This window comes from Oncorhynchus mykiss, chromosome 20, assembly GCF_013265735.2.
Source record: "Oncorhynchus mykiss isolate Arlee chromosome 20, USDA_OmykA_1.1, whole genome shotgun sequence".
Classification (NCBI taxonomy): domain Eukaryota; kingdom Metazoa; phylum Chordata; class Actinopteri; order Salmoniformes; family Salmonidae; genus Oncorhynchus; species Oncorhynchus mykiss.
This window is the reverse complement of record NC_048584.1, coordinates 29,276,634-29,291,735: the sequence shown is the minus strand read 5'-3', so window position 1 is coordinate 29,291,735 and position 15,102 is coordinate 29,276,634. Positions and strand designations below refer to the sequence as shown.

The following is a 15,102-nucleotide window of genomic DNA, read 5'->3' as shown; positions in this document are numbered from 1 at the left end:
AGTCAGAATTGAGGCAAAAATGAGCAGAGACAAGTACAGAGAGATCCTTGATGAAAACCTGCTCCAGAGCACTCAGAACCTCAGACTGGGGTGAAGGTTCACCTGCCAAAAAGACAACGACCCTAAGCACACAGCCAAGACAACGCAGGAGTGGCTTCGGGACAAGTCTCTGAATGTCCTTGATTGGCCCAGCCAGAGCCCGGACTTGAACCTGATTGAACATCTCTGGACAGACCTGATAATAGCTCACAGAGCTTGAGAACATCTGCAGAGAAGAATTCCAGTATGACAGCTTGCAAGTAGCCTAATGTTAGCCTACCAGTAAGCATGTTATTTGTCAATGTATCAAGGTAAGCAACATTGACTATTTAATTAAAATATCTGAAACCCAAGTCATATGACAAATTATAGGCTAGATAAATAAAGTTGAAACGTTATTAGAATTTGAGCACGTTTGTAAGATAATTTAGCTAGCTAGCTAAACAGAAAAAGCTAGGCTACTTTAATTTGCCACTTTACAAGCAAACTCTTTGAAATATACATTATTTTTATTATGGGATATGCCAAATAGAGCTACAGACCCAGTCTAACATGTGCAAATAACCAACTGTTGATTTTTTTTCAATATTTCAGTGTGGAGTCAATTGAGGGGACTAGTCTGTTTCATGAAGCCATTAGAAGACTGTTGCTGACTGTTGCTGACTGTACAGTTGAAGTCTGAAGGTTACAAACACATACGTTGGAGTCATTAAAACTCGTTTTTCAACCACTCCAAAAATGTCTTGTTAACAAACTACAGTTTTGGCAAGTCGGTTAGGACATCTACTTTGTGCATGACACAATCAATTTTTCCAACAATTGTTTACAGACAGATTATTTCCCTTGTAATTCACTGTATCACAATTCCAGTGGGTCAGAAGTTTACATACACTAAGTTGACTATTCTTTAAACAGCTGGTAGGCTAATTGACATAATTGGAGTGTACCTGTGGATGTATTTCAAGGCCTACCTTCAAACTCAGTGCCTCTTTACTTGACATCATGGGAAAATCATAAGAAATCAGCCAAGATCCCTGAAAAAATATTGTAGACCTCCACATGTCTGGTTCATCCTTCGGAGCAATTTCCAAATGCCTGAAGGTACCACGTTCATCTGTACAAACAATAGTACGTAGGTATAAACACCATGGGACCACGCAACTGTCATACCGCTCCGGAAGGAGACGCATTCTGTCTCCTAGAGATGAACGTACTTTGGTGCGAAAAGTGCAAATCAATCCCAGAAAAAACAGGAAAGGACCTTGTGAAAATGCTGGAGGAAACAGGTACAAAAGTATCTATATCCACAGTAAAATGAGTCCTATATCGACATAACCTGAAAGGCCGCTCAGCAAGGAAGAAGCCACTGCTCCACAAGCCGAAGAACACCATCCCAACCGTGAAGCACAGGGGTGGCAGCATCATGTTGTGGGGGTGCTTTGCTGCAGGAGGGACTGGTGCACTTCACAAAATAGATGGCGTCGTGAGACAGGAAAAGTATGTGGATATATTGAAGCAACATCTCAAGACAATCAGTCAGGAAGTTAAAGCTTGGTCGCAAATGAGTCTTCCAAATGGACAATGACCCCAAACATACTTCCAAATTTGTGGCAAAATGGCTTAAGGACAACAAAGTCAAGGTATTGGAGTGGCCATCACAAAGCCCTGACCTCAATCCCTATAGAAAATGTGTAAGCAGAACTGAAAAAGCATGTGCGGGCAAGGAGGCCTACAAACCTGACTAAGTTACACCAGCTCTGTCAGGAGGAATGGGCTAAAATTCACCCATCTTATTGTGGGAATCTTGTGGAAGTCTACCCGAAACGTTTGACCCAAGTTAAACTATTTAAAGGCAATGCAACCAAATACTAATTTAGTGAATTCAAACTTCTGGCCCACTGGGTCAGATGAAAGAAATAAAACATTCTCTCTACTGCTATTCTGACATTTCACATTCTTAAAATAAAGTGGTGATCCTAACTGACCTAAGACAGGGAATTCTTACTAGGATTAAACGTCAGCAATTGTGAAAAACTGAGTTGAAATGTATTTGGCTAAGGTGTATGTAAACTTCCGACTTCAACTGTATGTATAGATTATTTATAATAAATGATGTATAATAAGTCTTGGTGATTCAATAGCCTAGTTAATCATTTCATTACTCTTAACAAACTATGTTGTGCTCTGTCTGGCAGTAACCCAGAACTATCAGAAGCAGAGGATCTCTCTTTCAGGTGCTGCTGACACCTGCATGTAAAATGTTCTTCTACATCATAATAATTATAAGACTGCATAACATTTTCTCTTCCTTTTATCAGATGAACTCATGATTCTTTCTGAAGATTAACTCGTGTTTTTGCTTCGTTTTTCTCCTCTGGTACCAGTCAAGCAGGTAGCCCAGTGGATAAGGAGATGGACCTGTGGTAGGAGTTGAACCTGTGGTTGAAAGGTGGCCAGTTTGAATCCCAGGTTGGGCGCTGGGGTAAAAATGACAGTATTGATCTGACAGCTGGAGGGCTGCTGGGTTCACATCATCAAAACATTCCCCTATGGTTGGGCACTTGATTAAGGCACTTAAGAACCTGTGCTCTTCTCAACTGTATGATTGGGGGGTTGAGAACAGAAGACCTATTTTTGTTGCTCAATGTATCTAATGGACGAAGTATATTATATTGTATTAATACCCAGTTCCACAAGGGGCCTAAAGGGGACTTAGCCCCCTCAGTTGAATCTTGTGGCACCTCAGTTTTAGTTTTATGTCCCTATGTAAAAATAGCAAAAAAGTTAAATTAACAGGTTGGCGGAAAAAAAAGATCTGTATCTTCGCTGAGCTGTCAGCACAATGGACAGAGCACGCCACGGTGTGTGTGTGTGGACTTTGGTAAGCCACTGGGGTGGTTAGGTACGACTCCTTTGTATTTCCATAAAAAGCAGGGAAAATGTTTGTCATCTCTGTGGACGGCTAAGTGAATAACGTGATCAAGTTTACCAGTTGGGTCCTGGTGAGGACTCCATGTTGGAGGCCGAACTGTGACCTTCCTGCTCTTCTGCTGTTCCTATAGGGGGCACTCTGCAGGAGTGTCCTGCCCTATGATGGGGTGTGTGAGGTTTTCATCCTGACATTGACTGACACTGAATTGATTATGACCGAGCTCTCTCCTAAGTCTGGAGAGGAGAGCACCCAGGAGAGCACCCGGGCTTGGGAGAAAATGGCGGCATCTCTAAAATGTTCCTGAGTGTGGCAAGGAAGTTGTGTAACTGCTGGGGGATCTGGAGACAACCCCAGTGTCCACTGTGCATCGTTTGGGATAGAATGCTCCTTTACCTGCTTCAACAAAGGCCCATGCAGGGAGGTTTGTGCACCAGTTTCGCCAAAAGTTTAGTGGACAGTGTTTAGGGCCTGAGCAAAGTGTTAATCTGCCTCAGGGTAAATTCTATGATGTTCCTTTATTTGCTCCGCCAATCTACATTCACTAAATGGACATACCATGTTGGTCAATATGTATCATGTACCCAGTGCTTGTTTGGAATGTGCCATTCTGCCTGGCTGTCACATGTCCATTCGTTTAGGGAGTGTGTGCGTTTAAGGGGGGTGGTTAGAAATACTGAACCATGGTGATTTCAGATGAAGGGAACATCTCCTGACAATGTTAATTAAGGTTACTGCTTATGTGTTAGGAACGTGACTTGAGCATCATTTAAAATGTGGAGACCAGGTGTGTCGTGAAGACATGCTGTAGACACGTCTCTCTCCACTATTGCGCACTGACTCCTGACAATTCCTGCGGGATATTTGTATCAGCGTTCCAGTTGTTTGTCAATGTTTATCAATGCACCACGAAATATATATTCCTCAGTGAAGTTACTGTTAATCCCTGCATATTCCCCCATTTATTTTGAATGTTTGGTTATGAAAATGTTGACAATTCATTAAATACAATATACACTCATAACATTCTCCTTCTCCAAGTGGAAAAGTTGTTTGGAGAGCTCACAAACTGCGCAACACTTGTGGATAAATAACGTGTGGTTTATTTAATTGCATTTAACAGTTTGCTGTCAATTTATTCATTGTCTTTGATTGGAGAACATGTGTCTGATTTCTCTGTCATTTTTAATGTTGTGTGAACGCGGCGGTTTAGCTGTCTATAGATATACCTGGCCTGCTTGCCAAGAATAGGTGCGGCTAAATGTATTTCATTCCCTTTGGGGATGTTCTAGTTAGTTCACTTTTGGGTAACTCAAGAGGAGTCTGTATCTGAGCCTGGTAGACCCCACATGTGCTTTATTGGTTAAAACAGGTTTTTCCTGAATGCTGGTTAAAACAGGCTTTTTCTTTTGAGTACTGACATTTTGAAGTCAGAACTTTGTACATATATTTGTAAATATCACCATCATATTTGAAACACCAGCGCTGTGTAAATAAATCCGACACTCATTTGCACTTTTATCTGCCTGCCTCCTGCTGAATCTTTGTCCTTACGACTGCTAGAAGGCCAGTATTTTACGCTGATACAGCGCAGCAGAGAAAGGCTACAGATTTCGTGCCAACCTGTCACTTCAAAAGCACTCCATGATCTTGGAGTCTCTGCATTTGAACTATATGTTTATTGTGGTATAGCGTGAAATAAGCAGAATTCAATATCATTCCAATGCAAGGACCCCCAAAATGTTGCAATCTCGGCGATTTCAAGAACCCCTTTAGTAACTTTATCCTGGCGCCGGGTCTTATTATTGTGTTGTAAAGAAGTCACCAGTGTTAACCTGGCTCATCATTCAAACAGAGATGCCTCCCTGGCCATCAGTGCATATTTCCAAACTATGTTTGCATATAAAGACAATAAATTCTAAAAACTAAAAACTATGCTGGTATTCTTTTGTCCATTATTAAATTGTTAATACAAAATTATATTCTTAGCTAAAATTTTTACAATTTAATAGTAGTATAATTAACAAATGGCACAATGCAAGGTTCTATATAGAACCATTTTGGTTTAGTGAAGAATAACCTCTACGGTTGCTATCAAAGAACCCTATAAATGGTTCTATATATAGAACTTTTTGTGGTTCCATATATGTAGCAAGTGATAGAAGCCTTTTTAGTTCTATAAGGAACATTTTATTCTAATATTATACCCTATAAAGTACAGCGCGCTATTTGTTAAAGGGCAACAGGTCTCCGAGCTACAATTTTTCAGCGAAATGTCACTCATTGATTGCGAGGAAAATCGCTTACTAGGCCTAGCATTTAACGTGTTGATAGTAGGTTTAACATGATAGTTTCTTATCAAATGTATACATCTAAGAACAAATAGGCCAAACAATAAATCTAAACAAATCTACTTTACCTTTTCTTGTCCTTATCAGCCGTCATGTTTTCTTTTGCAAAGTTCAGTGACAAATGGAATTTCCCCGAAAGTCCGAATCAGTCCACTTACGCAACAATTTTCAAGTAACAAATAACATACACAATGAAAAATATTGAAAGTCAAATCGAGATGAAGTAATTTATCTGCTCTTTACGCACAGTCCATTTCAGATGCAAGTTGTCTTTCAGAAGCAGTAGGCAGCTGTACAGTCTCAGAACACTGCCAAGGATTGTACAGCCTTTTCACCGATTCACTAAAGGTAGGCCTACAATCCACAACCTTTAGCCTACAAATGCTTTAGAAGTTGGATAAAATAGGGTCCGCTGTCAAAGTTTCCTTCGTTGCGTTGGTTGTGCTGGTCTACTGAACTTCTAGCACGGTTCGCTGTTCACTCTTTTGCGCTCAGCTGGCCCGTTGACAGTCGCTCACGCGTCAATCTGACCGCAGTGATTGGTGAAAATGCTGTGTAGAACCGCCTTAAATATCCCCACCCACTAACCTGATGGTTTCGTCGTTTTATACTTTCGTTCAGAGTCCCTGTAGGCCTACATACTTTGAGGCCTACAATTTTGAGTTGACTTGCCCTTGTATGTTGTTGTGTACAGTTGAAGTCGGAAGTTTACATACACTTAGGTTGGAGTCATTAAAACTCGCTTTTTAACCACTCCACAAATTTCTTGTTAACAAACTATTGTTTTGGCAAGTCGGTTAGGACATCTACTTTTTGCATGACACAAGTAATTTTTCTAACAATTGTTTACAGACAGATTATTTAATTTATAATTTACTGTATCACAATTCCAGTGGGTCAGAAGTTTACATACACTAAATTGACTGTGCCTTTTAACAGCTTGGAAAATTCCAGAAAATGATGTCGTGGCTCTAGAATCTTCTGGTAGGCTAATTGACATAATTTGAGTCAATTGGAGGTGTACCTGTGGATGTACTTCTTTATATCCACAGTAAAACGAGTCCTATATCGACGATAACCGGAATGGCCACTCAGCAAGAAAGAAGCCACTGCTCCAAAACCGCCATAAAGGCCAGACTACAGTTTGCAACTGCACATGGGGACAAAGATCGTACCTTTTGGAGAAATATAATCTGGTATGATGAAACAAAAATAGAACTGTTTGGCCATAATGACCATCGTTATGTTTGGAGGGAAAAGGGGGATGCTTGCAAGCCAAAGAACACCATCCCAACCGTGAAGCACGGGGGTGGCAGCATCATGTTGTGGGGGTGCTTTGCTGCAGGAGGGACTGGTGTACTTCACAAAATAGATGGCATCATAAGGCAGGAAAATTATGTGGATATATTGAAGCAACATCTCAAGACATCAGTCAGGAAGTTAAAGCTTGGTCGCAAATGGGTCTTCCAAATGGACAATGACCCCAAGCATACTTCCAAAGTTGTGGCAAAATGGCTTAAGGACAACAAAGTCAAGGTATTGGAGTGGCCATCACAAAGCCCTGACCTCAATCCTATAGAAAATTTGTGGGCAGAACTGAAAAAGCATGTGTGAGCAAGGATGCCTAAAAACCTGACTCTGTTACACCAGTTTTGTCAGGAGGAATGGGCCAAAATTCACCCAACTTATTGTGGGAAGCTTGTGGAAGGTTACCTGAAATGTTTGACCCAAGTTAAACAATTTAAAGGCAATGTTACCAAATACTAATTGAGTGTATGTAAACTTCTGACCCACTGAGAATGTGATGAAAGAAATAAAAGCTGAAATAAATCATTCTCTCCACTATTATTCTGACATTTCACATTCTTAAAATAAAGTGGTGATCCTTTCTGACTTAAGACGGAATTTTTACTAGGATTAAATGTCAGCAATTGTGAAAAACTGAGTTTAAATATATTTGGCTAAGGTGTATGTAAACTTCCAACTTCAACTGTAGGTAGCTTAATTTACGGCCTTGCATTGAACAGATAAGTACTTCAACCATCCCAACCATTCATCTGTTCATGTGCTTGTTCGTTGATGGCAACAGAAAAACACACGCTTGTCATTCATGCCAGCCAATTGGGGCATTCAGAGTTCCCATGAGTCTTTTTAAAGATGGATCTACTAAAAATGCCTTTTCTGAATAAATAACAGTTTTAGTCTATCCTCAGATAACTGTTGCTTGTTTAGCCATTCCGAAATGTTGAAGAAGACATTTCACAATTTTTTCCCCCACATGTGATATACAGTCAAGTCCATAATTATTGACACCATTAATACAGATGATCTAAAATACTTTATGAAATAAATAATACAAATCCTGAGCTATATTGTATGCAAAAAAGAGGGAATTATATTTTATACTAATACAATTGCTCAGAGTAAGATCTTTTGTTTAAAAATGAATAAATGAAATGTAAAAAAGACAGGGGTCAAAATTATTGTCACCCCTCTTTTCAATACTCCAGCACCCTCCCCTTGTGAGGATAATGACACTGAGACTTGTTCTAAAATGTTTCATGAGATTGGAGAACACATTGGGAGGGAGCTGAGACCATTCCTCCATACAAAATCTTTACAGATCCTTGATATCCTTCATCTGCCCTTATGGACTGCCCTCTTCTATTCAAACCACAGGTTGTCAATGTGGTTCAAGTCTGGAGACTGAGATGGCCATTGCAAGTTGATTTTGTTGTCAATTAACCATTTCTTTGTGGGTTTTTATTAGTGCTTGGGGGTTATTGTCTTGCTGGAAGATTCACTTGCAGCCAAGTTTCAGCCCCCTGGCAGAGGCAACCAGGTTTTTGGCTAAAATATCCTGGTACTTGGTAAAGTTCATGATGCCTTAACAAGGAGCCCAGGACCAGTGGAAGCAAAATAGCGCCATAACATTGAAGATCCACCACCATATTCTACAGTAAGTATGAGGTAATTTTCTGCATAGATATGCTTCTGTATTTCAACACCAAACCCACCACTGGTATGCGTAGCCAAAGAGCTTTATTTTCATGTCTTCTGTCCATAGCACTGCTTCCAATCCAAGTGCCAATGACGTTTATCAAACTCCAGACACATCTTGTCACATTTATTTCACATTTTGGAAATTTCACATGATCTTAAGGTCACTTATTAAATGCCATATGTTCTGCATCATCTCCTCTTTGGCCAAATGAATGGATTGGATGGGCTGCAGTGAATCTGACATTCTGACATAAACATTACCAAGAAACTCACATAACATTCCATTAAAGTGTTTAATTATTGGTGGATTAACCACACTGAGCATGTGTGTTTACAATTATTAAAACAAGGCTGGGTTTACACAGGCATTTTAATTCTGATCTTTTGCCCAATTATTGGCAAAAGAGCTGATCTGATTAGTCAAAATAACAATTAGTGAATAAAATATCAGAATCGGACTGCCCTCGTAAACAGCTTTGTGATAACAATTATTCATCTCAAGGATTAAACAAGTAAACTGAAGGTTCACTGACTGCTTTCAGTAAGTCATCTGTTGAGTTAGACCCCACTGGGTCAAAGTGACCCATAATAACTAATATACAAGCTGCCATCCTTCTCAAATACTGTATTTGATGAATCATGCAGAAAGGAAGGGAAGTGGAGCTAGCATATAAAACAGTAGATCTTTACAGATAGAAGGTGCTCTTTGGTAAAGGGGTTAAGTGGTAATCAAAAAAACAAGGAGGACCAAGGGACTCTTCAAATAATGAAAAATGCCTGCATTTTAATGGCATGTTCAATGGAATAAGATTTTAAAACTCTGACGCGTTTTGGCATAGGCCTCAGTCAGGGGCTCAAACTACTGTGAATTTGTCATTTGAATCAATATTTTCTTGTATGATTATGGGATAGTATAATTATGAACAAAATATAACTGCTTAAAATGCACTCTTCTCCTCTCCATTGTGAGGGGGAGAGGAGGCTGTCAACGTGTTCAATGGGTTCGACACACATCAACTGAACTGTAAATAGCATTGTAGTGACCTACACTACATGAATAAAAGTATGTGGACACCTGCTCGCCGAACATCTCATTCCAAAATCATGAGCATGAATATAGAGTTGGGCTTTCCACTAGATATTGAAACATTGTTGCAGGTACTCCATTCGGCCACAAGAGCATTAGTGAGGTCGGCCACTGATGTTGGGCGATTAGGCCTGGCTCGTAGTCTGTGTTCCAATTCATCCCAATGGTGTTAGATGGGGTTGAAGTCAGGGCACTGAGCAGGCCAGTCAAGTTCTTCCACACTGATCTCGACCATTTCTGTATGGACCTCGCTTTGTGCACGGGGTTATTGTCATGCTGAAACAGGAAAGTTGGAAGCACAGAATCCTCTATAATGTGATTGTATGCAGTAGCGTTGATTTCCCTTCACTGGAACTAAGGGGCCTAACCCAAACCATGAAAAACAGCCCCAGGCAATGAATACTCTTTCACCAAACTTTACAGTTGGCACTATGTATTGAGGCAGGTAGTGTTCTCCTGGCATCCGCCAAACCCAGATACGTCCGTCAGACTGCCAGATGGTGAAGCGTGATGCATCACTCCAAAGAACACGTTTCCACTGCTGCAGAGTCCAATGGCAGCAAACTTTACATCACTCCAGCCGACGCTTGGCATTGCACATGGTGAACTTAGGATTGTGTGTGGCTGCTCGGCTATGGAAACCCATTTCACGAAGCTCCCGACCAACAGTTCTTGTGCTGAAGTTGCTCCAGAGGCAGTTTGCAACTTGGTAGTGAGTGTTGCAACTGAGGACAGACAATTTTTACGTGCTACGAGCTATGAGCTTGTGTGGCCTACCACTTTGTGGCTGAGCCGTTGTTGCTCCTAGACGTTTCCATTTCACAATAAGAGCACTTACAGTTGACAGGGGCAGCTCTAACAGGGCAGAAAGTTGATGAACTGACTTGTTGGAAAGGTGGCATCCTATAACAGTGCCACGTTGAAAGTCACTGAGCTCTTCAGTAGGGCAATTCTACTGCCAATGTTTGTGTATGGAGATTGAATGGCTGTGTGCTCGATTTTATATGTCTGTCAGGTGTAGCTCAAATAGCCAAATACACTCATTTGAAGAGGTGTCCAAATACTTTTGTATAGATAGTGTATAGCTGTACCCTAATAGGGTGATTATAAATAATGTAGCTATGGTGATTCTGGGTGAATTATCACCTGTGAGACATCGATCAGAGATAGAGCACTAACTGAGTAGCTGAACTGTGTTTGACTTTAACAGTTGCTGTACATTGTCATTGATAACAATAACAGCAATGCCAAAGTTATGGCCCAGTAGTCTAACACTGGTGTTTATAGTCCATAATGTGTGATAATAGGTATCTTCTGTTGTTTTTTCCCTCTAGATATTGTCTAGATATTTTACAAGTTTCCATGACACTAGCAGGGAATGCAATGTTTGCTTTGAAAGGGAAGAATACCCAAATGTGGAACATCAGTCAATGATTAATTGCACATCGTGGTATCATTTTAGCAGTGCATATCTCAGAGTACATTCCAACAGTGGTCAGTTATGGACACTGGACAGTACTCTATATGCATTCAACCCTGGCACTGTAAACAGTGTTGCATAGAGAGCTTTTTTAAAAACCTTTATTTTAGCAGGGAATCCCATTGAAACCAAGGTCTCTTTTGCAAGGGAGCCTTGCATACATACAGTAAATATCGATTAACACTGAACAGAAATTAGCTCTAAAACAAGCAAATCCACTGTTTGTTTTGACATCATCATATTTAATAGGTTCCAAAAACAAACAATACACATTCACATCCTTTAGAATACAGTACATTTGGCACACAGCAAAATGCTTACAATGACATAACACTAATACATGGCAAAGGAATTCAAAATAAAACATCAGTCAGGTGACAAATTGTACATATAAAGCTTCACAATACAGAAACCGAAAATTAAATCTGGTTACCCAGACCCAGAACTAAGCCTTGTCTTGGTTTAAAAAGCAATTTCAATAGATATTCTTTATTGAACATGCTTTTTAGTCCAGAAGTAGTCTTAATTTGGGTCCGGGAAACCGATCCTAAATGTAGAGGTACATACAGTAATATAATGCATATGTCTGTATGTTTTATTCTACTGTATGTAAAAAAAATACATAATACTCAGCCGGACATATTTTTACACACAATTTAAGAGGTACTTCTCCAGCCATGTACAGTATATTATACTTATTGAGCGTTACTGGTTCAATGACTTTACAACAGACCAAATGGGTTTCCTATGTGCTGTTCTTTTCTTCTTCCTATTACAAACACTTTAAAGAGTCCAAATAAAAGAAGGAGGATGGACAATTGGAGTTAGCATTTGGCATGGAGGATTTTGGACCTGCAGGGCCACCCTAGGACAGGGATCCGTCATCTTACAAAACACAAACATAAGAGGCCTAACATCGAGAAGCACAGACAAAACAGAGAGACTGTAAACCAAAGAGACAGGTAAATGAAACTAAAGGACACGATACAGACAGAGAGAAGAGGGTAGATATGAGCTATACGAGGGGAGACAAGTACTGTAACGGTTACATCCTAAAAAACTGGCATAAGGAAACAGCATTGTGCCAGCCTGAATGGTGACGTCTGTCAAATGTCCTCTTCACCTTCAGATCCTTTAACACGGTTCTCATGTTGCTATGCACTAACTGGGTAACAGAGGGGGATCATGTGATCCATTCACACAGGTGCCTACGTGTCAAATGCATGGGCGCTTTAGGTGTATGAAAGGCCTACATGCAGTGGTGTGTGTGCTGGGGGGGCGTTAAGCATTTTCAGGATCCAGTATGAGAGGCATGTTTAAAGCCTTTTAAATACTGCTTGATCAGTATTGCTTTGACAGTTGATGCCATGATACTGTCCACTATTACTACTGTTACTACCACTGTTACTACTGTTACTACCACTGTTGCTACAGTTACTTCTGCTCCCCATACCATAACTGCTACTGCTAGTGGAGCTAGCACTATTATACATGCTACTAATAATACTACATCTACACTACTAAAACTACTACTACAATAACAAATGCTACGGCTCCTTCTACAGTACTGCTACTTTCACTACCACAGTGCCACCCCTGCCTCTTCAATTGCAAATAGTCCTACAACTATCACTCCAAATTTCAAACGTTACTTTAAAGTTTCTACTCCAAAATGGAATGTACTACTTGCAGTATTGAAACAAAGCAACATGGTTATTGATAGAATTTGAGAGTAGATTGGACTTTACCTTGATTTGGTGTAGGCCTGCAATAAACCATATACTGGTCAGAGAGTTATTAGGCATGAGTGCATTAAGAAGGTCAATGGTTTCCATAAAATGAATTCATCCAATAGCTTTGCTACCTTTGGTTACATTGATGTTTTAAAGAGATATGCTATAGGAAATGTTGACCTTTTCAAAGAGAGTTAAGAAGAGAGGGCGGGGAAAGGGGTGGTGGGGTGGTTTGATGGAGCATTCTGAAGGAAGCACATAGACATGGCTATCAGCTGAGTTGAGGACAGGCTAATGAAAACAGCCATGCATATACTGTAAAAACCAAACAGAACAACAGCAAAGAGCGGAGGGAAGAACAGTGAAGACACCCGGCAAGACAGAAAGGGAAAGCAAAAACAGACAGAAACATACACAGAATATTGCACATGGACATTGTAACGTTTTCATATTCTAATAATACACAATAATATCATATGCATGACCATGCAAAGGATGATACCTCTATTTCTCCAAGAAGTCCACAGGCTTCTATATACAAGGTGGTCTGTACAGAGGGAAGGACACGGCTATCTGGTGATGCCTTCACCCACATGATTGTGAGTCTTGTTGCATAGCAGGGAAATCCAGGATTTCAAACTCTGAGCAACAAGACAATCCAGTAAAATCACGACAAATCAAACATAATGAAATAAAACACACAATGAAATAAAAATGACCCAATGAAATGTAAAAAGCTTCAAAGGGGCCATTCTCATGAACCCACTGCCTATATCGCACACTCAAAAACAAACTCGCACAAACTACTACCTCGCAGTATACTAACAGACACACACACACACGTGCACGCAAATAGATGCGATACATTCAGTTGTATCCCCACGATCACTCATGCATACAAGCACATTCTTCCACATTGAAACCCATGGCATTCATTTGGAATATATGAATCTAGACTACCATAACACTGTGGGCATATCTACAATACGTAACTGGTTCGCAGTTACACACAAAAGGCATTTGATGTACTATACATGGACACATTCTAATTCTGGCGTCGTTTTGATCGTGAGGAAACTTTGAAACAGTATCAATAGTTACAGGCTTCTCTTTTTTTATTGATACTGTGAACCAATCGTTTTTTTTATAGCTTTTTTAAATACAATCATTGGTTCTAAGGATTTGGTTTTTCGCATTCAAACACGACAGAGGAGATTCTAGTACATCGAGAGACTTAAAGGACAGCTTGAGAAATTACAGATTAATATAATAATATCATTGTTTCAGTGTCATATACTCACTGAGGAACTAGGATATTTGTCGAAACAGTTGAAAGTATGACCTATCGTACGAAGACCTTGTCGAACAAGACCCCTGCCCAAAGCACACATAACCCCTGACCTTTTAATCCTTATATACACATAAAGTTGACACCGTCACACAAACATTCCCTGTTCATTTCATAGTCCACTGGAAAGGGCCTTGTGACATAATCTGGGGCAGGACTGTGAGGAGCTTTCATCACTGTTATCAGCCCGGGCCAAGGGCCAGGCTATATTCAGTCTCAGGCGGCCAATCCATTGGCCACCCACCACCACAATGAGTTGTTTTTTTTTACCGCTCTGATTGGATCAGGAGTGATCTGGACCAGCCAATAGGAACTTGATAATAAAGCAGATGGGCTTCCTATATGACCTACTCTCGAATTACATAGATTTTTAACATAGAAAACATGCACTGATGGACAGACAGAAAAATATACTGGTACAGCGCTGTAGATGATCAGGTTTATGTTTTGAAGTTGTTACTAATCAGAGGCCCTAATGGCCGGAGTGTTGTATGAGTGTGTGAATGTAATAATTTACTCTGTATGTATTGTACAGTATATTTCTGGATGTCTGTATGTGAGAATTTATGTATGTGTGTGTGTTCGTGAATGCGAGTGTGTTTGTCAGTGTTTCTGCATATACATGTATGTGTGTCTATACATGCATGTGTGTGTGTTGGTGTGTGTGCATAAACACAAAGATGAGGCAGACAGCATCTGTGTGTGTGTGTGTGTGTGTGTGTGCAGGCCTTAGGACAGAGTCTCCTCCCCTCCAAAGTAGGAGAAACCCTTGAACTCGTCTTGGTTGATCTGCTTAATAATGGCGTCTTCTACAGGGGTGAGGACAGGCTCCTCGCGAGTGAAGTCCTGGTCAAAGTTGTTCACGTCCCTTTTGGTTTTCTGTACAGGAGCAGGAAGGAAGGGAAGCAGGAGGGATAGTAAGGAAAAACAGGATGATGACTGACAAATTAGATCTCTGAAAACATTTCTAAAGACAGTCATAGTGTTATTACTAGTGAATTAGTGTCACACGTGGATTGACTGTTGTTTGTGTTTCCTTGATAAAGTCATTATAAAGCAAGGCTGATTGATATAATAGACATGGATGGAGTAATCACAGAACCTTTCTTTCATGCCCCCAGTTCTCTCATTC

General features: G+C 40.3%; 2 protein-coding genes across 3 annotated transcripts in view; both read right to left on the bottom strand.

The window, feature by feature from the left end:
* Positions 1-5,851, bottom strand: part of LOC110499310 (endothelial PAS domain-containing protein 1) — a 70,217-nt gene extending 64,366 nt beyond the window's left edge. Inside the window, exon 1 of one of the 2 annotated variants that reach the window (XM_036956132.1) lies at positions 5,388-5,851. In XM_036956132.1, coding sequence (XP_036812027.1) covers positions 5,388-5,413 — 26 coding nt within the window. In that variant the 5' untranslated portion in view covers positions 5,414-5,851. The remainder of the gene's footprint in view (positions 1-5,387) is intronic. The other variant, XM_036956131.1, reaches the window with a different exon arrangement.
* A 5,254-nt stretch (positions 5,852-11,105) lies between these two features.
* The window catches only part of LOC110499309 (protein kinase C epsilon type), a 152,892-nt gene continuing 148,895 nt past the window's right edge, over positions 11,106-15,102 (bottom strand). Inside the window, exon 15 of the mRNA XM_036956130.1 lies at positions 11,106-14,849. Within this exon, the coding sequence (XP_036812025.1) occupies positions 14,700-14,849 (150 nt within the window). The 3' untranslated portion in view covers positions 11,106-14,699. The remainder of the gene's footprint in view (positions 14,850-15,102) is intronic.